This window comes from Eutrigla gurnardus (genome assembly GCF_963514095.1).
Source record: "Eutrigla gurnardus genome assembly, chromosome: 1".
NCBI lineage: Eukaryota > Metazoa > Chordata > Actinopteri > Perciformes > Triglidae > Eutrigla > Eutrigla gurnardus.
In genome coordinates, this window is record NC_139915.1 from 24,035,038 (window position 1) to 24,052,387 (window position 17,350).

At 42.4% G+C, this 17,350-nt stretch overlaps 1 protein-coding gene across 2 annotated transcripts in view; it reads left to right on the plus strand.

Annotated features, from left to right (window-relative positions):
- The first annotated feature begins 683 nt into the window (after nt 1-683).
- The window catches only part of LOC311029546 (protein unc-13 homolog C-like), a 102,954-nt gene continuing 86,287 nt past the window's right edge, over nt 684-17,350 (plus strand). The window contains exons 1-2 of one of the 2 annotated variants that reach the window (XM_084034741.1): nt 684-925; nt 6,495-10,778. In XM_084034741.1, coding sequence (XP_083890867.1) covers nt 6,695-10,778 — 4,084 coding nt within the window. In that variant the 5' untranslated portion in view covers nt 684-925; nt 6,495-6,694. The remainder of the gene's footprint in view (nt 926-6,494; nt 10,779-17,350) is intronic. The other variant, XM_084034742.1, reaches the window with a different exon arrangement.

Consider the following 17,350-nt stretch of genomic DNA (forward strand, 5'->3'; position numbering starts at 1 on the left):
TGCGCGCACAAAAGCGGTGACAAACGCACGAGTCCTGACGAAAAATGAAAGCAATGCCTCTGTAGTTTAACGTTGCTCCTCCATGTGTCTGCGGTGCTCCAGGGTTATTGACCTATTACATCACACTTAGCCCATGTTTGTGGAATGAGTTGTGTTTGAAGTGGTGTGATCATACCGTTATCTAGCCAAAAATAATTTACACACCAAAACACACTTTCATACTCACCCCCCCTTGCCTCCATTTATATCTACGTTCCCCTCACTTAAGGCATTTCGCGTGCGTGTGCGCGCGCGTGTGCAGGCTCGATTCTCTCAGCAGAGAGAGAGAGAGAGAGAGAGAGAGAGAAAGAGAGAGAGAGAGAGAGTTTAGTATAGGGGGAGGGACAGACATTCTCCAGCCGTGGAGCAGAGCCTCAGTCTGGGCAGCCAAGAGCAGCGCCCGCTGTCTACATCCCCATCAGCGCCACCACCACCACCACCCGTCACCCCGTTTTGGACTAGACATCCCGTGCTGTGACACTGTCTGAGAGCAGGGGTGCGTGTGCGTTTGTCAAGCGTGGAGAAAATAAAAAAAGCCCAGCAACTTGCGGCACTGAAAAGCATCATCGTCGGTCCCCCATAACGTGTACAGGGGAGCATAGCGGCGGAGCGCGAGCGGGGTACGGAAGGCATGGAGGAGAGGTGCGTGTGTGCGCGGAGGCAGGGTTGTGGGACGTGGAGTCTGACGGACGCGGAGAGATGCTGTGAGCTCTGGTATTAGCAGGCAGCTGCGCACCGAGCCGCTCTCTTCCCTCCCTCCCTCCCTCCCTCGCCTCCTCGGCTGCTCTCCTCGCGCCGACCATTCACTGAAAGCAGGGAATCGTCTCTACTCGGCTCGCTGTGCTCACTACCGCTGGCATCCTGCACGGGGATTTGACACAACCAGGTATGTGCAGGATTTGGGCGCTGGATGCGTGTTTGCATGGCGGGGTGCTGTTTCACTTAATTCTATATCATCTTGTTGCTTCCCTCCCCTCCCTCCGTGGCCCTGTCAGTGGATTAATGAAACGTTATTTTAGAATCATGCGGTTAGATGGCATCATCTGTCGATGTAGCAAACATGTCACACAAAAATTAGGTGTTAATGTCATTCAGCTGTGCTGCTGTTTATCCTAAAATCCAGATCTGATACAAACACAGCCTGTTTCACAAATGTCCCGTGTGCTCCCATTCTAACATTTTACCATGTTGTTATGCATAATGCACAACATGAATGCATGTGAGCAATGCTGTTGTTTCACACTGAGCAAATGCGATGGGACTGCTTCTCGTCATGCCAGCCAAAGAAAAGGTAATATTTAGATTTATGAGGCGAGACGATCTGTTGTGATGTTGGCTGGTTTCCGAGGGCTGCAGGCGGATATTTCACTGTTGGGAAATACACAGGTCAGGAGAAGGGAGGCAGAATGTAGCCGAGGATGGGCGTGAGGACAATATGATCACACACCCTCACATGCTCATCCCCCACTGGTACGCTTTTGCTCTTCTCTTGGAAGCAGCAAATGCATGCTTGAAAGCATTGATGCATGGAGGCATGCATGGCGCACATGGGTGTGCATGCACGGCTGCACACACAGACACACGGGAGTCATACACACACCCACATGAACACCAATCCACACTCGGCCATAATCCATAATCATGTGTTCTGGAGATATGACGTAACACATGAGCATCTCGCGTCTATTTGCACCATTTCTGAAGCTTTTCAACAACATATTCCTCAGCCACATCCGGAATGGCAACAGAGCGAGCAGCACATCACTGCATGTAGTATAATTGCTTGCAGCATAATCATGTCAAATTGTTGGCTCACTCGCGTTTTCATCAGGAGAGAAGAGCAGATTGTACTACTGTGAGAAATAGGTTAGCATGCCTCCAACTGACACTCGTTCTCATTAAAAGGAGAGTGGTAGAGACTGTACCGCTCTGAGAAGTGGATTGTTTTGGAGGGCTCTGCTAATCGGAGGCATTTGGAAAAAGTGGGGAAATAGGTCCTTGGTAATTAATATCGGGCCTGGGGGTAGCAGTGCCTCTGAGCATGGGGAGTGGGTGTGGCTGGGGTGCTCCCTCTTCCCTGGAGGTTTCTCTACTCTGACTCACAAATGGGAGGGGCCACAGGAATTCCTGATTTTGTCAGAGTCGCAGGCAACTACTTTTTGGACACTTTGACAGTGTCTGTCCAAGCAAGTTGATTACAGAACAATATTCTACATAGTCTGTTGTAGACTGGAGTTCCGTTCCTTGCTTAAAAGCACATATCCTTTGAATTGTAAAGGTTGGAACAAGCATTTTATAAGGATAGAAAAAACAATTACAGAGAAATTCTAAGCAATCACATCAATTCCACAGGCCCATGGAACATACGCCATGCTTGAACACACCATATGATGTAATAAACTCCATAGCCACTTATTGTAGGGGCTTGTAGGGGAAAGGATGTGTAAGTGTGAGCACATGCTTCTTACATAAATTAAATGTTTATGACTTATGCTATAAAATACGCAATAGCTACTATCCACTTATCTCTACGCTATCACAGTGAATCTGCTTATATTACACTATAAAGCGAGAATGAACAATAACAAAGATACTAGAGCTAGACAACCAAACATGTTATCTCATTCACACATGTGCGTGTCATGATGGCATTAAATGAATGGTAACATTTCATTTGTAGCCCATTTCCTGCGTCCTGAGTCTGAGCCATGTCGTTACAGGTTCTGTGTCCAGTTCATAATAAACACGAGTGGGATGCAGTGATCTAGTTATGTGTCATCCATTTCTCCTAATTCTTGTATCATTACGCCCTAATGGGACGATACAGGAAATACCTTGTGGGTATTATCAAGTCATTTGTGTATCAACTGTAGCTCTGGAAGAGGGTGGATGCTTCATTTGTCAAACCTGAACATGCAGATGTCAGGATGCTGGCTCTGTAAAGAGAAAGGCAGCCCCCTAATTGGTAATCAACACTCATTAAACACTATACTCTTTTCTTGTTATTTGTCCTGACAGTGCAGCCACATGCTTTATATAAGTGATGTTCCAGTTGATGCCACAGTAAACAGTGACATATTGCAGATGCTGTCAGCCATGATTGTAGCTGTAGCTCAATTTAGTACACCAAGTACATTGCGGACATTTGCATCACAAACGCATTAAGATAATTGGCCAAAATTAACCGGCAGTCATTATTAGGCTTATTTTGTGTAGTGTTATATGATAATGTTCCATGACAGTTGAGTCAGTCAACAAGATGCTCTTTAAAAATACATTTAAATGTTTTGATTAAATACGCTTCCTAAAATTGGCTATGAATTTTACAAATCCCATCATATGTATTGAAAGGGTAGTACATGTTATGCACAACTTACTTCCTTGAAGTATCTATTTTAATGTGATGATGAACAGAACCCATCCATCCATCCATTGTCTACCGCTTATCCTGTATTCAGGGTTGTTGGATGAACAGAACAATGAATGGTAAATAGAATGTAGCGTGTGATTATTTACTATGAACACAACTTCCAATTCTCAGCAATAGAGACCGTTCTCTCTGTTCACCCCTCGCAGCTGGATCACAAAGATGTGTCCAAGACTACACACATTGGATTGGAAGTAATTAAAAAAATATATATTTGTATACATATATGTATATATACACATACATGTCCACCTCCATAACAATTACAAACAAACACAACAAACAAGACAGTAAGGTATCAGATGTCAATCAAGTATGGTCTGTAAGGGCCTAATCTCGCTTTGCCAGCCCCTTCTCCAGAGTACAAGGGTCTGGCTACAGTGTATCGCATCTCTGGGATCGGGGAAAAAAATGCTCTGGTTCGTTTGTATTTATATCAACCAATCACAATGGTCTTGGGCGGTGCTAAGCTTTGAAAGCTGCTGTGGTGTGGCAGCAAAATAGGGTCGGGAGGAAACTTGTTTCGATGGAACGTCGAGCCCTGTCATTAACATGGCTGATTCCCCGCAAAAGAAAACTCTGCATAAAACCTTAAAACAGGTATGTTGACTGTGTAACGAGAACCAAAAACACAATTTGATGGTCGGTGACCCAGTGGTGAAGCCTGTCTATACACACTAGCTCTGGAGGAGCTTACTGGACTAATTAAAAACACCCATGATTTGCTAGCTGTTTGTAGCTCTTGCCAAAAAATGCTAAACTTATATCAGCGACGTTCGTGTGAAGTGGAACGGATCGGTACGTCAGTCAAGTCAATGTCACTGGCGCATGCCTCTGCCAGAGTTAAGAAATGTATCAAAACAACTCCAACTGATGACGGCCGTGTCAGAAAATGGATCAACATCGGGCATAAGTATAAGTTGCTAGCCCTGAGGTTGCTGCTGTTGTTTTGAAGTGAGTTTGAGAATGGAGACACAGAAAGCGGAAGGGGAGGAGCAAAGTCTGACATCCTTCCTCCGAGTGTTGACCCTGAGCCTTCACTTCCTGTTATCTAGACTAGTAAATGCCCAAAATAACATTCACTTATGTTGGTGAGTAAGTGAATACGCCATCACTCTCCTGCCCTAACAACTAAAGGAGCCCTTGAGCAAGGCACTTAACCCTCAGCCGCTAAGTGATTAACACACTTTGACTGTGTTTGTGCTGTGGCACCTCTATGTTTTTTTATTTTTACATGCAGATAGAGGTTTGAATGAGAACTAAAGATGTCAGTGGAAGTAGTTGAGGCAATGTCAGGACGTATTTAAATAATATCTAATGTGATTTATTTATGGTGGGGACAGTTTTGGGTCGTGACCCGTCAGTTGCAAAAGACTGCTGTTGGCTTTAGGCCACTCTACAAGGGAGCTGAGTAATGAACCTCTTCATACCATGAACTATACTGTTATCCTTCTTTACCTCAGTCTGTTGTCATTCCATTTCTGTAATGACAGAGTTTTATGCTGCATTTTGTCTCATTTTTACAACTGTAGACCATACTGAGCCGTGACTATACTTTGACAATTTGGGGATAAAACTGTCAAGGGATCAGTCATTTACATTTGTATAACACCTTGCGGTATGTTAAAGTACCTTAATAGATTCAGTAGATGCACACAAGACCTTTCAGTATTGCATTCAATAAAAAGTGTTCTTCCTACCCCAGGCCTACTTCAAACCTCATCTGGGAAGTTAACAAATAGCCGAGCCTCTTGATACATTTCATCATCCATGAATCTGGCAGAACACATCTATGCTGATAACCTAGCCTTAAACTCTATTTGCTAATGCATAGTCCTTCTTCAGAGCCCTCCATTAAAAGCTAACTGTGATGCTGTGCTTCACAGCTCATTTGAAGCGAGCATGTCTCAATGGTCATGAGACTGTAGACACATCAAGCTCTATATCTCTGAACTACTATGAAGCAGCTGTCAGATTCTCTGCACAACAAACATCCCTCTTTTGACTCAGTTGGCCAGATATACTCTGTAGGAAAAACACACCTCTCCAAGCAACCGCAAGCTGTTGAAAGCCTGACATTATGCAGCATGATTCAATGAGCCTCTGGCCTCTTTTCAATTAGACTAAGATGGCCATTTCGTCCTCTTTGTGACTACATACTCTGCTGCACATATGCATTATGACACCTGGATGGTTCTGTCCCTGTGCCATTCCAATTAAACTAATTGTCACATTAAATGTACAACAACATAATTCATTAACATCATCATTTAAATGAGTAAAAACATGATTATAATCAATACATGGAAAAAGCCAACAATAATATGTTGTATGTAATTTTAATACGATTATTGATGTGTCCAGGTTATTTTATGAAGCTATACATTAATGATGAACACTTTGAGTATTGTTGACACTGAAGCAATTAGAATAATTGGCTCTGCTGCTGTCGAAGCTGGATACCTGTGTGTAATGACCTTGACTCACACATGCGGTACATACATACATGAATGCCCATACACACACAACACACAAACACACACACACACACACACACACACACACACACATGCAATTGATTACCCCACCAAGCCCTCTACTCTCACCGAAAACGTAGGCGCATACAAACAATACACTCTCTATTTCACTCCCTTTCTCTCAGCACCTCTGGCATACAGTTGAAGTGACTAGGTTGGGTAAATATGATGCTCTGTGGGATTTGCTGTAAATACATGCACTTAACAATAATTGAATAAACTATGACATTAATAAAAATATAAATGTTAAAAAATGTTTCAAATGAATGGTTAGTTTTTTTTTTTGCATCTGTTTCTTAACCAATGTTCGAAATTTGGAAATTGCTCAGTGATAATTTTGACTGTATGCATGTTAAAGATTTAACAGATTATCCACTGTCTCAGTACCTGCAAAGTAATAACTCTGATTTTGTTCTGTTTGTGTTTAAGTGTGATCTGTGAATCTGCAACCCAATTGAAAAGTAAATATCTGTTTTTTTTTTGTCTTTCAGAGAGATGTTCCTTTTTCGGAGGAAGGCCACTGGATTAAAAAAGTATTTGTGAGTCTCTACATGGACTGAGGTGTTAGTGATTGTGAGCTGGGATCCCACTGTCAAAGCACAGGTTGATTGTGCTTGGCTCACCACCGCTGTATTCTCAGCCAACTTCTCCTTTCACTAGATGATAAAAACAGTCGACAGGATTTCCATCCATGGTTTCTGCCCTAATAAATATTATATCATCCTACATTAAAAAGATTTGCAAAGGAATGTTTACAAAGAAATTGGCAAACCCAATAAAGAAGAAAGAGAGAAGTGAAAATAAAGAGCCCAAATTGACCACTGATTTGCAAGCACACAATTTAACTTTTTCTACCACACTGAAGACTACAGTTAAAAAGATTTCCAAATGCTCATCGGCACGTAACATATCGCTTGAAGAAGACGACGGAAAGAACGACTGCTCATCCCTGTCACCCACTTTCAGTTATCGTGTAGCTATAGCAAATGGACTCCCGAAAAACTCCCCTTTTTTGAATAATAATGAAAGTATCTTTCCTGAGGTTCTTTCAATTGATAGTAGTTACTCTGACTCCTTGAGTGAGACAAAACTTGTCAGGCGACTGGATGAGCATAAATCGCACACTATGCCAGTAAGACGAAACAGGAAGAGCCTCATCAGTTTGGCTCCCTCTGATGGCAGCTCTGAGGGTGAACGAGTGGAACGCTCCAGTCTACACACACTTAGGCTGGGTGCTCTACGCAAGTTAAGAAAATGGAAAAAGAGTCAGGAATGTGTCTCCTCAGACTCCGAAGTGAGCAATTGGAGGAAAACCTTGGGCATCCGGAGTAAGTCCTTGGATCGCGCTGGACGGCAGCAAAAGAGCTCGACCCTGGAGCCTGGCTCCTCCTCCACGGGTTGCATCAGTCAGACCCAGGATGTCATGGAGATGATCTTTAAGGAGCTTCAAGGGATCAGCCAGATAGAGACAGAACTGTCTGAGCTACGAGGCCATGTAAATGCCCTAAAAAGCTCCATTGATGAGATTTCCAGCAGTGTGGAAGTAGTTCAGAGTGAGATTGAGCAGCTTCGTTCAGGATTTGTCCAGTCTAGAAGAGAAACACGTGATATTCATGACTACATAAAACAAATTAGCCACCAGGCCAATAATTCAACCTTGCGGTTCCTTAATGTTCCTGAAGAAAGACTAGAGAAAACAGAGAGTGTGATATATAAAATACTAAAAGACAAAATGGGTTTCATTGATGCCCTTAAAACAATTAAAATTGAGCTTGCTCATAGGTTAGGGCAACAAAGAGAATGTTCTAATGCAAAACCCCGCCCTATTATTGTTATATTTGCAACAACCCAAGAGAGGGATATAGTCCTGAAAAAGTGCTATAAACTTAAAGGAACAGGGATTACAGTCTCCACTGATAGCTTAACTCATGAAGGAAAGGAGAGGAAAGACAAAACAATGTCTTCTTCACAAACTTATGAAAGCATGGATATTAAGGTCTCAGGAAAGGACAAAGTGGTGGAAAGCGATGACTGGGACTCAATGGACAGTGATAAAGAATTAGATGAATTAAGCAGAAATAAATATGCAATGGTGATTTCAAAGCCGACTCACAAGAGCAAATCAGAGAAGAGGCGATCTCATGACCATAGTCGGTCAGGAGAGGAAGCAGGTTACTCAGGCGCTGTTCACTATGCTGATGACTCTTACTATGACCCAGACAAGCATGCAAAGGCTTACTACTCTGATTTGACCCCTGGTTGGCTTTCCCAGAGTGACTATTCCACCCCTAAACTCAGCCGCTCTGAGTCTGACTGCTCAAAACTTTGCCAGTCATACTCAGAAGACTTTTCAGAGAGTCAGTACTTTACACGGGCCAATGGCGGCTCCCTGCTATCCTCCTCAGATCAGGAACTGTGGCAGAGAAAACAAGAAGACATGGCCTCCTCCTGGTATGCTAGCGACAGTCAACCACTCAGCCATGAGAATCAAACATATGAACACAATGAGGTTGAGACTACGGAAACTATTGACAGTGGGGTGAGCAATGGACTTGTCTGCATGTCTGGGGACAGAAGCCACTACAGTGGCTCCCAGGTCTCTCTCCAAGGTGACCTATCACCCTGGAAGGACTGGCATCATCTGGAGCAAGGTGCTGATTCTGGCTTGGAAGCCTCCATAGAAGTGAGCAGTCCTTTTGACCCATCAACCATCCCTGGTTTTCCGGAAAACATCACTAAATGTCAGGAGGTTGATTTGCAATTTGAGGGAGATGAGGAATTCATGATGCTTGACAGAGAATCTATCCTGCCACCTATAACCACTCACATTATTGCTCCTGTGACAGAACGTGAGCCTGTCATCAAGACACCTGCTCGGAATTCTAAGGAGGGAAATAAGATGATCACAAAAGAAAACTCGAAAATAGTATCTAAAGATACCCCTAAAGCTGCTGCTAAAGTGACACAGAAACAAACCAAATCGGCTACTAAAGAAGAAACCACCAAGATATCGCCAAAGGAAAGCCAAAAGGTATCTGCTAAACATTCCTCTAAAGTGACCCCTAAAGCAGCTCCTAAGGAGTCACCTAAAGATATTCCAAAATCAGTAGCTAAAGAATCCTCTCAAGCCTTTCCTAAAGAGAGCCCTAAATTCACACCTAAAGATGCCACAAAGCCCACTGTTAAAGAAGTATCAAAAGTGACATCCAAGATAACTTCTAGTGAGGCTGCTAAAGTCACTCCTAAAGTGACCCCAAAAGTTAGCCCGACAATAACTCCAAAAGAAAGTCCTAAAGAGTCACCTAAAGAGAGCCCTAAAATAACCCCAATTGAGAGCCCTATTTCAACCCCTAAAGAGTCCCCTAAAGAATCACCTAAAGAGTCTCCTAAAGTAATTTCTAAAGATCCCCTACAAGTTGCATCTAAAGAAGCTCTGAAAGTTGTTCCTAAAGAAGTTATCAAAGAAACTGCAAAATTACCCCAAAAAGAGATGCCTGAAGTAGCATCTAAGTATACTGGTAAAGTACCTACAAAAGACGTTTCTAAGATTCCACCTAAAGAAGCTTCTAAGATTCCACCTAAAGAAGCTTCTAAGATTTCACCGAAAGAAGCTTCTAAGATTTCACCTAAGGAAGCTTCTAAGATTTCACCTAAAGAGAGTCCTAAAGTGTCCCCCAATGAGACCCCTAAAGCCGCCCCAACAGAAGCCCTTACAGTAGCACCCAAAGTAGCATCTAAAGATGCTCCTAAGGAAACCCCCAAAGTTCTTCCTAAAGATAAATTCCCCGAACTGGATGTCAATCATAGCTTTCACCAGACCCAGACTAAGACTACAACTATGTACCGCAGTCAGAGTGAGATTCGAACAGAGAAGGTTGAGGAGGTTCCCAAGTCTTGGAGTAGTAGGCTCAGCATTGATCTCAGTGAGAAGTCCTTTGGTTTTGGCTTTGGCTCTACACTGCAGAGGGCTAAGTCAGCTTTGGAGGTTGTTTGGAAGTCTGGCCCTCAAACTCCAACCCCTGTTCCTCCTGAAGAGCCTACCAACTCATCATTTATGGGTCGTTTCCGCACCCTGTCCACCTCTGGTGCAGACTCAGATTCCTCAAAAGAGCCTAGCTTCAACAAGGTAGAGGGAGAAAAAGCAGGTGCAAAGGCAGGAACACAGGAACAACCAGTAGACAATGAGACTCACTATGTTGAAGTTATGGAGCAGGTATTAGCCAACTTGGAGAACAGAACTAATGCTAATGAGACAGATGAGCCTGCACAGGAGTGCGAGACTTCTCAGGAATATGATGTGTCTGATGACATTGACGCCTCTCAAGACAATGACGCCTTTGAGGATTTTGAGACCTTTCAAGATTTTGAAGCGACAGAGGACTATGAGACTGTTGAAGAGGCATGTGTTCTGGAGTATGACTGTGGTTTGGATGAAGAGTACGGTGGGGATTATGAAACCCAACTGACGGAGGACACAGCTGCCTATGATGCAATGGTGGAGTATGTAGACGTTGAAGAACCGGATGACAATGATGTGACAGAGGAGATGGAGGAGGGTGATGAGGAGTTGGAGGAGGTAGAGGAGATCACAGATGAGGCTGCTGAGGTGTCTGAAAAAGTGGAGCGACAACAGGAGGATGAAAACAAAAATGTTCCAGTGGAGAAGCCTACAGAGGCTCCACCCAAGAAACATATGAGACCTACATTCAAGGAGGCAGCACTGAGGGCCTACAGGAAACAGATGGCTGAGCTGGAGCAGCAGATCCTGGCAGGGGGTATGACTCTTTCGTTCCTTTGTTTGTGTCACTCACATTTGCACTATTTTATAAGGCTTAAGATCTGCAATACACCAGCACAACCAAAACAGTAACTCATACTCAATACTGCAAAAATGTATTGAACTGTACTGAAAAGATACAGCAAAAAACTCTTACTTAAATGAAAATTAACCAAAGGCTGCTTATGGGAAGGGAAATTAAATCCATAAAGATATATGTTTTTGTTAATGGGCTAAATCAAACAAATACATTGGCATCCTTGGTAATCCTTAACATTTATCGGGTCATCTGTGTTGTTGAAGTCTAAATCACAGTGAATAACTTTCATTGATGAGATGGAGTCAAGCCGTACACTTGAAACAAGGTGGTTTTATTATGGTTGGATTCATGGGAACCTCAGACTTTGATCAACTTGAAGGCACTTGGAGTTTGAAATTTATTTTGAGTTTTACAACTGAAGGAGGGACTCTCTGAAGGCGGATGGCAGTGCTACTGGTGGCATTGACTTTGTATTCATATTCCAAGACAGTACTGTGTCTCAAGGGATAAGACTGTGAAAAACATGTTCTGGATGTTTATCATTTACCATCAACAATTGACCTTATGGGCCCTAGTTTCGTAGACTAGGCGTAGTCAGCGCGCAGCGCACGTGCACCACGCCGACGGGGTGTGTCCGCCTGGACTTTGCAAGTTTCGTGCACCGCGCAGGCTAGCGCAGGCACACCTCCCGTCTCGCCCACCCGTGCAACTGGGAAAGAGGGAGGAGAAGAAGGCGTGAGTGGGAGACGAGGCGTGGACTGGGATTAATACAGCCGATTCAGATCTTCACCAATCAAATGAGCTCCTCTCCTCACCTTTAATGCGTTAGGGGAGGTTCAGTGCAAGTTCCGTCACTTGACAACCCGATGACAGAAGCAGCGCCGCTGCTCCCACCACGCACATCACGCGCTGTGCGTGCGTATCATAATAATAACAATGCCGATATTATAAAAAACAGGAGAGAGAGAGGGAGATGTTTTGGTCCGAGAGGCTGAGTTTCCGTTACGCGTGCCTTTGATCTGACGTCATATGTGACGGGACAATCTATATAGATATAAATTCACGTGTTGATTCAATTAGTTGCATTAAATAGTGTTTGTTGCTATTATTTATTGCATTTAAATGTGCCTGGAACTGTGGAAACCTGCCTGTGAGGTCTCGGTGACGTATACGCACTGCGTGCCGGTCAGCCAAACTTCCACTCTGCCAGCTGTAATTCGCCTTGAATGAATGGACTTTATTTGCGCCTTGCGCCAAGAGTAGACTAGGTTGGAGCTGGCGGGCTTTCGGCGAAGTCTCGGCGAGGCTTTTTGCCACGAAACTTCCGCTGCACCAAGCTGAATCTGTGACACCTCCCCCTGCTGCGCCGCCACACCCATCTTGGCGCAGGCGATCCACCAAACTGCCAAACTGACCGTGCGCAAGGCTGCGCGGGTCGAAACTTGAATTACGCCGGCTCCGCCACCCTGCGCTGCGCCATGAAACTAGGGCCCTATAAGTTACACTAGTGCTGGCCTCCACACCTACCATATATTCTTCACAAAAAACAACAGTCTGCTATTGGGTTTCATTATATCGACACTGGCAGACACACAAAGCAAGTGTGAAGTCTGTACATATAGAATTACCACTGATTATGTTCCATCTGTCACTGATGTTTAATCAGTGGTGTTTTAAATAAGATCTATTATTAAGATTCAGTATTCCCAATACTCCCAATTGTCCCAATTGTCTTTTTGTATCATACTTGCTCATTGCAGTAGAAGTCTTAAATCAAAATGAATTATAGTTGATGGCCTAAGATAGAGAGAGAGAAAAATGTAACGCCTGCACATTAATCCATGCCATATTTTATTAATTAATTGACAGCCTTTCGATCACTCTTGGATCTGCTATTACGTAAATTATTATATGAATATTATCTTATATGAATCGTTCAGAATGATTCAGTGGAGGAAAAGGAGTATTTCAACAGGAATGGAAAAAGAAACCAGGGAATTTTCATTTTTCCTTAAAATGAAAAAGCTCTTGACCTACATGTAGCTGCAATTGTGGTACTGTAGTTAAAAGGAATACAGGTTAGACCTGAAGACTGTGTGGTTGATGGATGCACAATCCCTTTCAGTGACCACATTCACCAAACATCCTGCGCATAATGTTATTGACTGAAACTCTGACTGAAAATTAGGAGATTGCTTCAATTATTCTGGTTTTACATGGCCTTGCTGATGAACCTATTAAGAACAACAAACGCAACTCACATGAGGTATAGTCAACATCACAAATATGTTAACCCATTAATGTCCACACACTGAGTATTTAGGCAGAAGAGATGCACCAATAATTTGATTTAAAATTACAAATGACCTTCAACAATTCAAACCTTACACTTAACATAAACAATGACGAAAAAGAACAAAAAACAAAAGAACTGTGACTAATATATAGCCTGCAGCAGAACATTTTACAGTTAAAAAACAAACTTGTCATTGCTCTCTGGTGGATCATTTATGTCATGGCGACATAAATCTACTACAAAAACACCTCAAATATATCTTTGGCATTTCTGTACTGTAATGTCTTGATGTATATAGATATATAGATATATCGACTGCGATTTGTCTATTTCTATTCTTATACATTACTTTTGCTGGCCTACCAGTCGAGAACAGTTAAGAGTTGATCCGATAGTCTGACTCAGTGAATGAATGACTCACTTCCTATTCTTGACTTGTGCATGTGTGAGGTGAGTTATGCTGTAAACTCCAGGCGTGTGACTCCATTAAGAAGCATGACCAATTGTCCTCTATCCAATGGGTATTGGCTCTTTTCTTTATCTCTCTGTCATTAACTTGTCCATAGCATTCTATAGTCTCTCTGTATTTGTCTAGTGTTTCCTGGTTCTATGAATGCTGACCTATGAGTCCAGATGTCATAGCCGTTGTTATCCGACAGGGGATAATGCAAACAGGAAAAACTCGGTCGACGAGATTGTCTCATATCGGAGATTTTTCTTTTGGCCTTTAGGATCTTCAAGGGCCCAGCTGGCCCGAAGGATGAAGCCGCTGAATTAGGACCCATTGGGTCATAATATAGCCAATGTAACCCAACATTAAGGAACTATACTCGACAATCCTTGCATGTTGCATGACCACCAACTACCTGACATTTTACACAATCTCTTTCATTTACTCAGAGTTGATGAAATCACATGCAGAATGCATTTATGTGACACGTGTTTAAATCTTGTTACATTACTTGAGAAATAGCACCAACATGTAACCCGATAACCGCTTCTTATTAGCTTTATGCCAAGTCCATCTTGTCAAACTGATCATGTGCTCATCATACTCACGCTCTGAAGCATGCTGGCTGGTTGGGGTGAGAACTGTGAGGGGAGTCTCAGCAGTACTGCCACTCCTGCCAGGTCTGTCTTTAACTGGCTACAGCAGCGTCCGTATTCAGATGCTAATTCACACTCCCAAGGGCATTCTGTAACCAGGTCAGCCTTGCTTGGAATATTTATAGAGGTCTGCTGCTAGTGAAGTTCGCTGCTTGCTCCTGGGGGAGCAAAGGAGGTAGACCCTCTTCATGCTTATTGTGCCATTTCTGAAGAAAGTGTGGATATGATAAATGCAGATACAGGGAATGAAGAGTCTCTGTTGTTTGTGGTGGCGATAACGCTGTTTTCATTTGGCAGGGAAAGCCTCCTCTCCATAGTTTACTCTCACAACTTGCCTGAGCTATCTCCGGCTTGCAATGCATTACCTCTGGCTTATGAATTAGATACTTAAAAAACACTGTACTCTGTCTGATTGCAGTGTTGCCAAATCATCCTCGTTATCATTGTTCTTTCCCCCTGAAACAAGCATTAATTTGTAATAACTCTGAATAAGGCACATTTGCCCTTTATGTGTACAGTTTAAAACAAATCAAGTGTTTTTTTCTGATTAGATAAGGACCAATATCCCATTTTATCCCAATGCTCTAAACCTGGTTCATGCCAACATGGATTCTATTGTTGCTCTGAAATTGAACTAAAACCTGCTTACACTAGCCTGTCAGAGCCTAATCAAACAAATAGGAGCTGATAAAAACAGAGGTGCACATGTAATGTAGTTGATGTGTTTCATTTGCTAGTCATAAATTATCTGTTTATCAGATCGACAAGCAGTGAACAATGCAGTGCCTTAAACTTGCATTCTCTCTACAATACAGTATGATGTCCATTGAGTAAATGATGGTCCCATTTAGAGTAAAATTGATGATAAAGCAGGGTATGCTTAAGGGGGTGGCTACCTTGTGATTGACCGGTCACTACCATCAGTACTACTCTACCAATGCAACTTGCTTCTGAGATGGCTTTTAGCATTTAGCTGTAAAGTTTACCCTGACTTATGGAAGCTTTCTTTGTAACAACTTCACACCAGAAGCCATATTGAGCCAGAGGCAGCAAGGGTGCTCAGGGTGCCGCTTGCTTACGTCGTTGCTCCTCTGCAGTCTAAACGTGGTCACTTCTGTTCGGCGGTTGCAAACGTTTATGCTTCAAAACAGTAGTGCAGAAACCGCTGGTTATTTCCACTATATACTATGTCTATGATCGGCAACAAGGAGGGTCACATCTGACTCTGAGCCACCACTTTTCATTACATCAACTGCGACCTCTAAGTTCACACATATCCCAGTTGTCGGATTTTTAATCACAGATTTACAAGCTTTGTGCATTCAATGAAGCCACAGGACCCAAACATGCCGCTGCAGCATGTGATAGTTGGTTAGTTTCTGCCAAATAAGGTTAATAGTATCTTTTGAACCTGTGTTTATAGGATGCTATGTAGGTTGTCCTCCTGACATCACCGGGGCAAAACTAACTGTTGATAGTCAAGATGCAAGTTTAGTTTAAGTGCATAATATTAAACTATTATTACGCCCAACCCTTGAGCAGGCCTTGCGGCGAACAACAATCCATCAAATCAATTACAAAAGACACCATCTAAAACAATCAAATCCATAGGATTTACTCATGACAAAAAGCCTAGGCTAAGAGGCAGTAAGACCAGCAGTCTCTGCACCATGGCCTCCTCCTGCTGCTGCTGGCACTGGAGCTTTTAAGTACCTCTTCCCCAGGCAAAGAGCTCCTCTTGTATGATTCAGCTCACCTGGGTAGAGCCACTGGAGGGGAAAAGGGACAAGAGCACAGGGAAAACACACAGCCGTAACACTACAATTATTTGTTTTTATTGCCACGTGTTAAAAACCGAAGCTGAGAAGTGCACGTGCGGTGGCTGAAAGGCACCCTCGACTGAGCTGTAACCGTTGAGTAATAGACCTTTTTGCACATTAACATTCGATAGCTTGAGAAGAAAATAAATGCACAGGCGTTAATCACATTAATGATGGCTCTGTTCCAAAGTAAAATGCTTAAGTGGACTTCAGCCATTGATAAACTTATTAATAACACCTGTGCTCTTTTTTCTGGCATTTCACAATGTCCAGATTGTTTTCAATGAATAAGTCAGTAAATGAGTTACTAAATAACCAATTCATGGATTACATTTTAAAGTAACCCAAATGTGCCCACTTGTGGGATAAAGATACACAGCTCTATTTGTCAGGTTCAGGCAACTAACTGTTTGAGATCTGCACTTAAGTACAATGCAATATTATTCTGCTCCACTACATCTCAGAGGGAAATATTGTATCAGCTCTAATTCATTTATAGATTCAGATTATTAAAACAAAATGTAATCAACTAATACATGAAGATGTATTCTAGATTAAACTACCAAGTGAAATATAACCTTAAAAGTAGCTCTACTTCAACCAGCTGCAACATTAAAGTGATCAACACATTAATGCATCGGTAATTAAAAATAGCAATTAAAATATACTTAGCACTAAAAGTAAGTACTCATTATATGTTTAATGAGGACTTACTTTTAGCACTTTAAGTTCATTTCAGTGCTAATACTTTTGTACTTCTACTTGAGTAATATTTAAATGCAGAACTTTTACTTGTAACACAGTATTTTACACGATTGCTATTCCACTTTAAGTAGAGATCTGAGTACACCCCCCACTGTATGTTAACATTGGTTTATTGAAATATTAAAAGTTTTTTTTTTCCTCACACCATTTTCAGATAGAGTTCATGCAGTGTGTACCTCTTCATCTGCTGTCTGCCTGCACCCCCTCTCTCTCATTCTCTCAGTTTTCACTGATAGATAAATTAATCATTAAGCGTTTTAGTTCATTTTGGAAACATAACATAACATAGGCCAACATACAACGTGGGTCTTGTAAAAGACAAACAGCCCTTACACTCATGATGAACAAAATGTAGCTTCTTCTTCTTCTTCTTCTTCTTCTTCTTCTTCTTCTTCTTCTTGCCTGTATGAGTGCTGACCCACACAAACACCCAAATAGTTGGTTTAGAGACCTGGTTTTTCTTTACTATAGCATATTTACACACATTTTTGTCAATCTTCACAGTTTTACATTTAAAATTCTGGGGGCTTACGCCCCAGGAA